The sequence below is a fragment of the Arvicanthis niloticus genome, chromosome 1 (genome assembly GCF_011762505.2).
Source record: "Arvicanthis niloticus isolate mArvNil1 chromosome 1, mArvNil1.pat.X, whole genome shotgun sequence".
NCBI lineage: Eukaryota > Metazoa > Chordata > Mammalia > Rodentia > Muridae > Arvicanthis > Arvicanthis niloticus.
Window position 1 is genome coordinate 8,650,585 of NC_047658.1, and position 12,618 is coordinate 8,663,202.

Sequence of the window (12,618 nt, forward strand, 5' to 3'; positions counted from 1 at the left end):
AAAAAAAAAAAAACTGAGTTGGTTAACAAAAGGCTAGAGCCTGTGGTTGGGCAATAGGGAGAGAGAGGTGGGCCTTGAGGATCAAGTGAGGGGTCTCAGGAGAGAGCAGAGAGGAAGAGAGGAGACCAAGAAAGGAGGAGGCCACATAAGAGGACATGGACCATGAGCACATGGCCAGGAGAAACAGCAAGTAGCAAGGGACCTACGGCTGGGACGTAAGTTAGGATAGCTCAAAACCTGCTCAATCTAGTCTGACAGCCATAGATAAAATGCCAGGATTGTGTGTAATCTGTATGGGCTAACTACAATATGTAATTCATTTTACAAACAAGTCTTAAATAGCAGTGGTCCCTCAGTTGGGGGTCTGCAGCAGATCTCACTGGCATCCCCTCCCCTCTCTAGGGCAGCTCCTTTGACAGCTAAGTAAACAGTTGCCTAGGCTGGCTACCCTCCTCCTACAGAGTGAGTAAATTCCAGGCCCCCCAAAAACAAACAAACAAACAAACAAACAAACAACCCAAAACAGATGGAAAGGACTGGAGAGATGGCTCAGCAGTTGAGAGCACTGACTGCTCTTCCAGAGGTTCTGAGTTCAATTCCCAGCAACCACATGGTGGCTCACAACCATCTGTAATAGGATCTGATGCCCTCTTCTGGTGTCTGAAGACAGCTACAGTGAACTCATATGCACTAAATAAATAAATCATAAAAAAAAAAAAAAAAAAAAAACCACACACACAGACTAGAAGGAATTGAGCTTTCATCTCAAGTCCCTATTACTTTGGGATGTTACAGCAGCAGAGTGTTTAATTATTAATTATTATTTTGTATTTATTTATAAATTTATTTTTTTAGATCAAAGGAGTGTACCACCACTGCCTAGCTCTAGAATATTTAATTCTATAAAAATTTATATGGGTATGCATACTGTGTGTGCAGGAAGTTGAAGTTACACCTTTGTGAGGTGCCCGAGGTGAGTGCTGGGATGGACTTTGGTTCTCTGCTGGAGCAGCAAACACTCTTAACCACGGGGGTCACCTCCCAGTGTGCTCAGGTGCTTAAGAGTCAAAGCCACCTCTGGGCTCTCTCACTCTCTCCCTTCCTCCCTTCCTCCCTCTGAGACAGGGTCATTTTATATACATCTTGCTCTCTTGGAACTCACTTTATAGACCAGGCTGGCTTTGAACTCACAGGGATCCACCTGCCTCTGCCTCCCAGTGCCCGATGTGTGTTGGGATGAATGTCTCCACACCCCACCATGAGTACTTAATCATAATCTTCCTGGAATCAAGAGACTTCCACAACCTTCTGGATTCTGCTTAATTTAATGCACAAATCTCAGAGGAAAAGGGCCACAGACATTCAAAGGGGCTGTGTTGGGGCGGGGGCCGGAAGGGGCGGGGCCTCCTGTCCCCCACTGTCACATCTCGTCCAACCCATAGTCTTCCTCTGGGAAATCTCCCACGGTGACAGCCGATGGTTTCACAAAGGCACCATACTTGGCCTGGCATTCAAAGTAGCGTTTCCCGTTCACACTGTGGGCAAGACAGGAGGCAGTGGTGAGGGGAGGCCTCTCGTCCGAGAGCCAGTGTGCACAGGCTCAGCCGCGGGCACAGGTGGACTTCCACATACATGAACAAGCACACGTCTCGGCAGCAATACATTACCTGCCATCATTTTTTCCTAATGGCTCATCATATCGGACACCAACCCAGTAGCCTGGCTTGAAATCTGTGAGTCCTGTTCGGGAGAAAAATCTCAGTGAAACCCTCTCCATTTCTGGGGTAGTGGAAAAACTGTCATGAAGACAAACCCTTCTACCTCCATTGCTTACACTCATCCTTCCAGACAAAGGCAGTGTGGAGGCCTGGGTAACTATTACCTGTCCAGCCTGCCACTCTGTGCTGTTACTATATTATAAGAAAACATTCTCATGTGCCTGACTGCTGTTACCCATATGTCATACGCTTTGGTGTTCTTGGAAACCAATCATAACAGAAGTCAGTCAGAACTGCTTTGTATAGTTAGCCACACTAAGCTTGGACCGGAACCAACCCCTAAGCAGCACTTCTTGCACCTGTGTGTGAACTTTTATGCTATTTGCTTTTATAAGCTGCCCCTGGGATGAACCCCAACATAAGAGAGACAGGTGTAGGAGAGACCTGCACCAATATAAGAAGCTATTTGGAATAAGACTTCCATTTTAAGAAGGGGGCAAATAAAGTTTAACTTCCCAAGACCTCCCTGGGAACTGACGTCCTACTTGGCAGAAAGAGCCATATATGTGGGTAACTGACATCCTAACTGGCAAGTTAAGACATGAATGTTAGGCAAGGCACATCCCCCACCACAGTTGAGTACCCCAACCAATGTGAACAGGTAAGTATACAACAAAGACATGTTCCTAAGGAAGTCCCCTATCCCTAAGTCCTGACTTTTTTCTTTGTTTGTTTGTTTTGGTTTTGGTTTTTCGAGACAGGTTTCTCTGTGTAGTCCTGGCTGTCCTGGAACTAACTCTGTAGACCAGGCTGGCCTCGAACTCAGAAATCTGCATGCCTCTGCCTCCCAAGTGCTGGGATTAAAGGCGTGCACCACCACCGCCCGGCCCAAGTCCTGATTAACTTGACAGTTGCCTGTGAATTGTAGGCTTAAAAGCCCTGTATGATTTTAACTCGATCATGGTTCAGCTCCCGAGTCTGTTCCATGGCCCTGATTGATCAGCCTTGGGTTGTAGTATCCAATAAACTGTCTGAGATTGGAGCTGAGTTTGTGCGGCGAGTCCCAGACCCCAAGAGATGGCAGCCACTTCCTGGTTCTGCCCCATTGACTCAGGACACCACCCAGAGCAGGGCATCACTGCCATATTGCCACAGAGCGAGGCTTATGTGGCAATATGGCCACGGATAAACCAGATCTGCCATCAGTTTGACACTGAGACGGTTAGCCTCTGCAGTGGTCAGAGCCATGTTTAAGCGTCCCTGTAGGGAATGTTCCCAGGCAACCTAGCAAACTAACTCATATCCAACAACAACGAGAATCAGCTCTGCCGAGACATGGGTAGTTCATGCCTACAAGGCTGGGGGGTGGGTTGGCTGTGGCAGGGCGCGCCTTTGATCCCAGCAATTGGGAGGCGGATGCAGGAGGATCACAGCGAGGCCGGCCATGGCTATATAGACTGTCTTAAAAACCTAAGGTCTGGAATAATAGGAATAATAATGGGCCTGAGCTGGAAGACTTGGGTGCAAGTCTGTGAGAGCACCCTGCCCCATTGCCCTCTCCTCTGCTGAGTGCCACCTCCATTATGCTCCACCCACGTGCATGGGGCCAAAAGGCTATGCTCTGACATCTGGAACCATGAGCCAAAAGTCATCTTTCCTTAACTTCTATCAAGTTTCCAGTCACAGTGACAAAAAGACACGTACCTACATACATGACAGTGCCCCTGCGAAGGGACTGGCCGGGTGCCAGCACCTCACAACGGCTCCCCACAGAGATGGCACTGGCTTGGGCCTTCTCCTCGCTGAGACGCTGGGCGGCCTCTGCCTCTCGCTGGGCCCGGAGCTCTTCATTGTATGGGCCTAACTTGCTGCGTTTCATGAAGGATCGAACTGTGTCTGTGGGAGTGTGGGGATAGGGTCAAGCCTGACCTTCAGACCATGTTCCTCCCATGAAGGGCTGACAGTCATGAAGGGATTCTAGTCTGAGCGTTAAGAGCTATCACCAGCTAACCTCAAGCCTCTCACCATGGCTTTGGCCTCATTTTGGCCATAGCAATTCAGAACTAAAGGAATGCCACCTGCCGCCTGTCACCAGCCCCTCACTTGACACTACTTCTCCACACAGTCTCTGGCCAACCCACTATGACCTGTCCTCAGATGACCAGCTCCAAGTGCCACACTGCCCTGGACATGTCCTCCTTGCCTTGTCCAATGCCCTTTTACCATGACTACTCAAATCCCCTTCCTTCAAAGCCCCATCTGCCTGCCTAACCCCCATGCCCCTCCTCTCCCAGTCAGTATCTATGCCCGCCGTCAATCCCACCTCACCCTTTTCTGCCCTCCAAGCCCTGTCCCCACCACCTAGCCTGTGATGGCCCACTCTATCTGCCCCACAAGCCCTTCCCAGCCCCATCCATGCATGTACTCTGCCTCCGTTCGTAAGCTTCTGGTGAGATCTCGTATTTCTCCACTTTGGACACGTCCTCATATTCTCCAAGCCGGACGCCACTGTGATCAATGACCTGTGGTCAGAGGAGAGAGGTCAGTGACCAGGGTCAGGTTGGGGAGACATGGGAACAGACAGGGGTCACTTCCCTTTCTCATCCCATCTTTGCCTTTGGAGACTGCATCGGCCCCCCCAGATGTCCTCCACACGCTGGCATCAACACCACTGATGTGCCCATGCCCATGAAACCAGCTGCAGAGCTCAAGTCTGGACCTGTGATGCCCCTGGGCTGGCCCCAACCTCCAGAACCAGGGTCACTTGGGTCACGGCAGCCTTTCTGGTCCCCCTGTTCTGCCTGCCCTCTGACTTCACACCCACATCCTGAGGGTGCCAGCGAATACCTGAGGCACAGCAGACGCCTCCTGGCTCAGCGCCCTCCCATGTTCCAGTCCTTCCCCAGCAGCTCCCAGCAGTTGCTGTGCTACCTCCCACTTAGACATTTTCGCAGACCATGCCCTCCCCTACCCTCTTCTACTAACCCTTTTCTTGAGGTGCCCACAAAGCAAGCACTCCAGGAAATGCTCGCCGATCTCACTGAAGGCCGGCCTCCCCAGCACACAGGGATGCCAAGCTCTCCTGCACCACCCTCATCCCCACAGATTTTTCCTATCTGGTTCTATGATTGTTTAGCTAACACTACTACACACACTGGGAGGGCTAACCCCGGCCTTCTGCAGCATGGCATCCAACTATACCTAACACAAGCATTTGAAGAACCAGTAACAGAATAAATGAAAGACAGATAAAGAACCAGTTCTCCGAAAGCAGACCCAGGCCAAATTCTACCAAGAGTTCATCTTAAGAAAATAAGTCCCAAGCCATTTTGGCAGCGAACGTCTTTAATCCCAGCACTTGGGAGGCAGAGGCAGATGGATCTCTTGAGTTTGAGGCTAGCCTGGTCTACAGAATGAGTTCCAGGACAGCCAGGGCTACAGAGAAACCCTGTCTCGAAAAACAAAACAGTAACAACAAAAAATTAAACTCCAGTGTTAGGAGGGTTGCCCAGGCCTGTAATCTTAGCACTCTGGAGGTGGAATCAAAATGATTAAGAGTTCAAGGACAGTCTGAAACACACACACACACACACACACACACACACACACACCGAACTGCATAAAAAAAAACCAACAAACAGAAGAAAACAACAACAAAAAACAAATTCCATCCTGAAGATGAGTTTTCTTCTTCCTCAAATGGAGACAACCCATGCATGGTCGTATGTTACAGGACCCACTTCCCCCATGTTATTCTGGGGGTTCAATGACTCAGCAGTGACTCAGTGATTCATGGAGGACCCTGTCTGTGCTGGGCCCCACTCTAGTAGCTGGTCACAGAGCAGTGAACTAAATGAGACAGACGTCTGCAGTCCTGGAATTCCAATCAGGGAGATGGACAGTAAAACCAGACCAATGAGAAAAACCCACACTATGCTGGAACATGATGACAGCTAAGAGCAAAGAAAAACACAATATGTTTAAGAAGAAAAAAAAAAGGAGTGAAAGGCTAGGCAGTGGTGTGTGCATTTTTAACCCAGCAATCAGGAGGCAGAGGCAGGTGGATCTCTTGGTGAGGTCAGCCTGGTTTACAGAGAGAATTTCAGGACTGTAGGAGGAGCTAAGGTGGGAGGAGTAAGGAGAGAAAGAAGAAAAGGAAGAGGAGGAGCTGGGGAGGAAGAGATATAGGATCGATGGAGATGACACAGGTATGGAGAGCAGTTGTGGATAACAACTTTAGAGTTAGCTAATTGGGAAACAACTCTCTTTGTATGGGCATATTGTTATTGAGCATTACCAAACATATAAAGCCTTTGATTAATCTTTAAGCATTAGAGTCTCATTTTCTTACTGGGCCTGCATGGATGGTGGGATGGTTTTGACAATGCCCAGCCTTGTGGAGATAGCGTGCAAGATTGGCAGAGCCATCTCCCACGCTGGCGTCTCGTGGGTGACAGGGCTGGTGTTTCTAGCTGCAGCACGCACGTGGCCTCTGGCCACATAATATGGGGACTGAGCTAGGCAGAGCTTCTGGTTTGACCGGTGGCTGTTTTAAAATAATTAATACAACACAGGACAGCCAAAGAAACCCTGACTCCGAAGAAAAAAGGTCAAAATTTTATACTGAGCTATAATCCCACTTAGGAAGTGGAGACAAGCTCGGGAATAGAGTTAGCCACAGCTACACAGTGTTGTGAGACCAATCAGTGCTACATGAAATTACCTCAAAAACCAAAACAGATGCTGGAGAGATGGCTCAGCAGTTAAAAGTACTGTCTGCTCTTGCAGAGGACCCAGGTTTGGTTCTTAGCACTCACAGGGCAGTTCACAACACTTGTAATTCCAGTTCCAGGGGACTGTGTCCATTCCAGACTCCATACATATACATGCACACAGGCAAAAAAATTCACACAATACGGCCAAACAAATAAATCTCAAAACAACAAAAAAGAGGAAGGACAGAAGGACAGAAGGACAGCTGTAGTGAGATGCTTCAGGGAGACAGAGATGGTGACTCCTGTACCAAACTGGGCCCTCCGAGTTCAATTCACAGGACCCACACAGTGGGAGGAGAAAAGCAACTGCTGACCTGTAAGCATGTGGTACCATATCCATGTGTTCGCACCATGGCACACAATAAATATAAACGAAACAAAAAAAGAAAAAAAAAAGAAATGGTTGACTCTTTTAAAGGTAATTTTTTTCTGTGCTAACAATCAAACAGAAAAAGGCCTTGTATTTGCTAAACATCTCTTTCATTGTTTTTAGTGTGAGTGTGTGAGTGTGTGTGTGTGTGTGGGGGGGGCCCAAGGACCTGTGGAACTGTTCTCTCTATCCTTTATGTGGGTCCAGGGATTGAACTCAGGTTGACAGGTTCCTAAAACCAGCTCCTATCTTTTCCATTTTTTTTTTTTTCCCGAGACAGAGTTTCTCTGTGTAGTCCTGGCTATCCTGGAACTCACTCTGTAGACCAGGCTGGCCTCGAACTCAGAAATCCGCCTGCCTCTGCCTCCCAAGTGCTGGGATTAAAGGCGTTCACCACCACCGCCTGGCCTATCTTTTCCTTTTTTAACAGAGTCCCACTGCTTCTCTTAGGCTTGCCTCCTAACTCCTCCTGAATGCTGAGATTACAGGTGTGTCCCACCATATCAAAGGTGACACCTTTTCAGTTAAGATAAAGAAAAAGGAATGGAGGCAGAGCTCACCCAGGCTGTCGCTTCCAGGCTGTCACTGAAGCAACAGCAGGGTAGGGACGGAGTGGGGAAGGTGGGGAGAGGCTGAGGGCAGAACGATGTGAGCTGACACACAGAGGTCTTCTGTGTGCTTGCTGCTCCCAATCCAGCCAGCACACGATGATTCCACTCAACCTTTAGAGCTCTTTACTTTCTTCCTCTCCACGTAATATCCTCTAGATATCAGCTCAAACATTCATTCCTCAAGGAAGCCTCTTCAGATATTCCCAGGTAAAGCTAGTAGTACCTCTTCTGAATTTCACCACTCTCCTGGGCTCCCCCTAACTCAGTCCAGACAACTGTTACTGTCTACTGAATGTCTGCTTCTTACCAGGCTGAATTGGGGGGGGGGGGTTCATGAGGATAGGACCTATACTGGTTTTCACACTGGGCAAAACAGTATTCGTTGAATAAATAAGTAAGTGAATGAATGTGGTTCAGGGTCCCAGGTAGGGTGGCCTCACATGGATACGGCAGCCATCATCCACAGGATAGGAGCCCAGCAGTGCATCCTCCTGATCCAACTTGCTGTAGAACTTGTCGTCAGCTCCATACAGCTCCAGTTCCATGCAGGAAGCAGGGCTGCCCACCACCAGTTCCAGTTTACACTGTGGCAAGGAGGCAGGATGAGGAGAAAGGCTGTCAGAGGCCTCATCTTCAGACTTGTGTCAACAACCATGTTCCAAAAGATCCACCTTGGACCAGTTCCTTCTGGACCCGCCCCCTCGGCTTTCGGGAGCGTCTGATTTTCCCGGGCCCCGTCCCTACTCTGTGGACTCTGTTCTCTGGGGCTCCCAGGCCTGGGAGGCTGGCTGCCAGTCTCTGCAACCTTACCTCCAGCTCCGCCCACTAGTTTTCAGCCCCAGCTCCCTTTTCTTTGCCCCGCCCCTGCGGACCCCGCCCCCATGGCCACACCTTGAACTCTGCGATGGTGAGGCTACGACTGTATCGCTTCTCCGAACGGAAACTGTTGAGGGAGCTGCTGATGAAAACCGTCACGGTGGGCGCCGATATCCCCGTCACCTCCATCTCGCCGCGCCCCGTAGTGTCCCGCGGTCCGGTTCAGCCGTCTCACACCGGCTCCGCAGTGGCCGCCGCTGCTTCTGGGATATAAGTCCCGCCCCTTGTCCCTGAGCTGACCAATGGAATCTCTCCACCCAACATGGCCGGCCAATCGCTGTCGTCCTTTCTCAATGGACAGGCGGATTCTCGGGTACGTCCAACCAATCCCGAGGGGCCTTCCAATAGCTGCACGGGAAGCAGGCGAGGCGGGCGGGAGGAGGCCGGTGCCGGGGAAGAATGGCTGGAACTATCCGGGTCTGCCGAGTGTAAAGTCGGCGCATGTGCACTGGCCTTGGGCCAAGAAGAGAGCAGCGGCTTCTCTCGTTTACGTTCCGCGCCTTGCGGATGACGTTGCGCACCATAGTCCCAGCTCTTGTCCTAGATCCATACCACTTGGAGTTGGGAAGCAAGGCTCCGGAATCGGGAGTACCAGGGGGTGTCAAAGGATTGACGCAAACTGTCAGCCAGACACCCGTAAGATAAGGAAGCCGCGCGTGCGCGCAGCCCCGCCCCATTTTGGTGTAACCACGCGATCCGACCCTTCCCGCGATCCGTAGCGCGGCCACGCAAGCGCAGAAAGCTCAGCAGCCCAGTCGCTATGGAACCTGACGGGACGTATGAACCTGGCTTCGTGGGTATTCGGTTCTGCCAGGAATGGTGAGGCCGGGGCAGCAGGTGTGGGAAGGCAGTGAGGATTGGCCCCAGGGCTGACCTCTGACCTCCCCTCTCCACAGTAACAACATGCTGTACCCTAAGGAGGACAAGGAGAATCGCATTCTGCTGTACGCGGTGAGTGCCGGCAGCCCTCTCGCCAGCGGGTTCGCGCCTTCCCTGCGCGCTCCCTGCTGGCTCCCCACGCTTTCGCCTCGTGATTACCCCTCAACACACCCTCTCTTCCATCTTGTCCATCCCCTCCTTGAATCATCCTGCCCTCCCGTCCAGTCTTGTTGGGGATCTGATCTGTTTGTGACACTCCTCCCCCCACGCTGTCCCGTCTGCAGTGCCGGAATTGCGATTACCAGCAGGAAGCGGACAACAGCTGCATCTATGTGAACAAAATCACGCACGAAGTGGAGTGAGTGGCGGGACCCTGGCTTGGGGTACGGATAACCTCTCATGACACTCCGTCTCACAGTAATTACTTTCCCATCCCTTCAGCGAGCTGACCCAGATCATCGCAGACGTGTCCCAGGACCCTACGTTGCCCCGGACCGAGGACCACCCATGCCAGAAGTGAGTACACAACTAGCATAGGGAAAGACTTTCACAGAGGGGTCTTTCACGTATCAGTAACTGAACCATTCCCTCAGGTGTGGCCACAAGGAGGCAGTGTTCTTCCAGTCACACAGTGCTAGAGCTGAGGTGAGTGGCTAACCTCTTCTTTGGTGGCTGGGTGCTTCCCCAGGGGGTGGGGACACCAGTTTTGGGTTGCTCCTGTTCCTCGATCGTTCTTTCGGTCCTCACACTATTCCCTGGGTCCAGACCCTGACTGAACGTTCTTATTGCCAGGATGCCATGCGCCTGTACTATGTATGCACTGCCCCACACTGCGGCCACCGCTGGACTGAATGACCGTTCCTTCCTCTACCTATAATAAATGCCAGTTTTTACACTAGTGTTTCCATGTTTATTTGTCTTGTGGGTAGGAAGCAGCCCATGTATCAGGTTGTGCGGTGCAGGGTGCGGTGCTGTGCATAAGCCTCAGGCCGAGAGCTGGTGAAGCCACAGTCTTCACACACGTGCAGCTTCTCCCTGCGCTCCCGGTAAGCGTAGCTGGCTGGCTGCCCGTGTACCTTGGCAAGATGAGCTTCAAGGGAGCAGCGCTGTGTGAAAGCTTTCCCACAGGCTCCGCACCGGAATGGCCGTATTCCTGTTAAGATGAGCAGAAAGGGCAATGGCCTGGGAGTATAGGCTTCCCACCGTGCGTTCTCCCCCTTTATTCCTAGCTAAGCAGACACTTATGTTTGTGGCCCACTGGCCATCTCCTATCCCCGCTTAAGACAACAGGAGCCAGGCCGTGTGTCTCCTCCGTTCCTCAACAGGAAGTGTCATTCTGAGAGAGGAAGGAGACCTTAGCAGCACAGAGAGTTCCCGTGACTGCTCTGAATCTGGGGCCTGGAAATAAACCATATGGATTTATTCTGAGACAAGGTTTCACAGTGTAGCCCTGGCTGGCCTGGAGCTTAGAGATCTGCCTTCCTCTGCTTCCCAAGTGCTGGGACTAAAGGCAAGTAGCACAAGCCTAGCTTATTGGTAGCGTGTATATGTGTGTGTGTGTTTGCTCCTGCATGTGTGCATGCACAGATGCCATGGTGCAAGTGTGAGGGGTCAGAAAACGATTTGCAGGAGTCTGTTCTTTCTTGACACCACCTGCATCCGGAGGATTTAACTCAGTTATCAGACTTGCCAGCAATGGCCTTACCCACTTGCCTGGCCCCTGAACCTGGGTGCTGTAGCCAACACCCATCTTGACCCTTGCTAGGCCTCTTCTTTGGTGCCATCTTATACTCACTTCCCATGAGGAATGCGTGTCTCTTGTTACCTGTGCTCCTGTTGTGTATCCCCAATCCCTAGACACCCCACTGCCCATGCGTCTGCCTCTGTCATTCTGTCACCTTTGCTATCTAGTGTCCAGAAGACCCTCTTTGTTCCTGCGGTTGCTCACCGGTGTGAGTCCTCATGTGGCGCTTGAGATCGAAGGCATCGTGAAAGCCTTTGCCACAATAGTGGCACACGTGGCGCCTCGCTGGGCTGTGGCATTTGAGGTGCCGAGTCAGCATGCGTTGCAGCGGGAAGGCCTTGGGGCAGAGTGGGCAGCCGAGTGTCCCGGGGCCCTTGGGAGTAGAGGTCAGTGTCCCCTGTGGGGACTGCCAGAGGGTGTAGGGGTTAGCATGGCCAGCTGGATCTTGTTCAGTCTTTGCTACTCTGCGGACAGTTTGTGGTGTGCCCAGGGTGAGTAGTGGGACGGCTGCAACCCTCTCCCCAAGACCTTCCCTAACCAAATCCATCATTCTGACCGTCATGGCTTCTATGCCTAAGAACACACTTGGCTAATATGAGCTTTCCTAGTTTTATTGTCTGTCTCCAGCTCCCACGGGAAAGAAGCTCTGGGAGGATACTTTTGTCCCTCCTGCCAAACACTCAACACTAACCAGTGCCTTCCTCTCAGATACAGAAGTGACGTCATACACTGAATTCTGACTAGTATTGTCCTTCCTTCCAAAGCCAGCAGTTACTCCTGGGAGGTTAAGGTAACAGAGCCCCCACCCCTGTCTGCTCATCTTTCTACTTAGTTTTGGGAATCTTGTTTGCATCCACTGGACACAGATCCCTGGAGCAGGGCCTTATAGCTGCCCACCTACCCTAGGAATAGCAGTCTTAACTAACTGAGACTGGAATGAGCTGGCTGCTGGGAAGGGAGCGGCATGCCAAGTGAAGAACACTGGCCTGGAGAGCATACGCAGAGGAGTAAGGGCAGCCAGCTTCCTGTGCACGAGTGGAAAGCCATCTCTGCCTTAGCTAACAGCTGCAGACTCACCACTGCCCAGGTGTCTCTCAGACCAGAAGATGTGTGTGCTGGTGGCACTGGCAGGCTGCTGCAGTCTGGGAAGAGAAGCCAGATGGTGATGCCCTATGCCTGCCTCCCAAGCCCTTCACCTCCAGGCCCAGATAGGTGCATACCTGGGATATAGGCATCTCCCCGGAGCTGGTCAGGAAGGTGGCTCCAGTTAGGTGGCTGTGGACGCAGCCTACTCCTCACAAGAAAGACCCGGGGCATTGCTTTCAGGATGGTGAAATGGCTCTTGACAGAGCTGCCTTCTCTGTCTGCTGCCTGTCAGACCTCAGGGCCCCAGAGCTAGGTGAAATCAGGAGCCCCATGGAAGCCTCATTCTCTTCATGCAAATTTTGAGACAAGCCTAGGGAGCAGCCTTAGCTGGCTCTGGTTACCTGGTTATCTGGGGCCTGCCATCATGGCTCCTACTCTAGGCTAGGCTCCCAGGCAAGTCTGCCATCTTCAGGGCATGGAGACACTGAAGAACTCACCCCCCAGGGAGGCTTCAGTGAGAGAAGAGCCTAGGCTGCTCCAGAGGATGGAGATCAAAAAG

At 51.5% G+C, this 12,618-nt stretch overlaps 3 protein-coding genes across 3 annotated transcripts; 1 reads left to right on the plus strand and 2 right to left on the minus strand.

Annotated features, from left to right (window-relative positions):
- Positions 1-1,306: 1,306 nt before the first annotated feature.
- Tbcb (tubulin folding cofactor B) lies at positions 1,307-8,667 on the minus strand. The gene is made up of 6 exons (XM_034487099.2): positions 8,366-8,667; positions 7,915-8,058; positions 4,144-4,240; positions 3,423-3,614; positions 1,668-1,740; positions 1,307-1,535 (listed from the first exon to the last, which is right to left on the minus strand). The coding sequence occupies exons 1-6, from the start codon at positions 8,477-8,479 to the stop codon at positions 1,421-1,423; spliced, it is 735 nt and encodes a 244-aa protein (XP_034342990.1). The 5' UTR covers positions 8,480-8,667; the 3' UTR covers positions 1,307-1,420.
- Positions 8,668-8,959: 292 nt separating this feature from the next.
- On the plus strand, positions 8,960-10,127 carry Polr2i (RNA polymerase II subunit I). The gene is made up of 6 exons (XM_034487128.2): positions 8,960-9,169; positions 9,247-9,301; positions 9,514-9,587; positions 9,671-9,745; positions 9,823-9,874; positions 10,022-10,127. Exons 1-6 carry the CDS (start codon positions 9,111-9,113, stop codon positions 10,082-10,084), a joined length of 378 nt encoding a protein of 125 aa, XP_034343019.1. The 5' UTR covers positions 8,960-9,110; the 3' UTR covers positions 10,085-10,127.
- A 46-nt stretch (positions 10,128-10,173) lies between these two features.
- Ovol3 (ovo like zinc finger 3) lies at positions 10,174-12,290 on the minus strand. Its single transcript, XM_034487113.2, has 4 exons — positions 12,194-12,290; positions 12,051-12,115; positions 11,178-11,379; positions 10,174-10,382 (listed from the first exon to the last, which is right to left on the minus strand). The coding sequence occupies exons 1-4, from the start codon at positions 12,288-12,290 to the stop codon at positions 10,174-10,176; spliced, it is 573 nt and encodes a 190-aa protein (XP_034343004.1).
- Between the last annotated feature and the right edge of the window lie 328 nt (positions 12,291-12,618).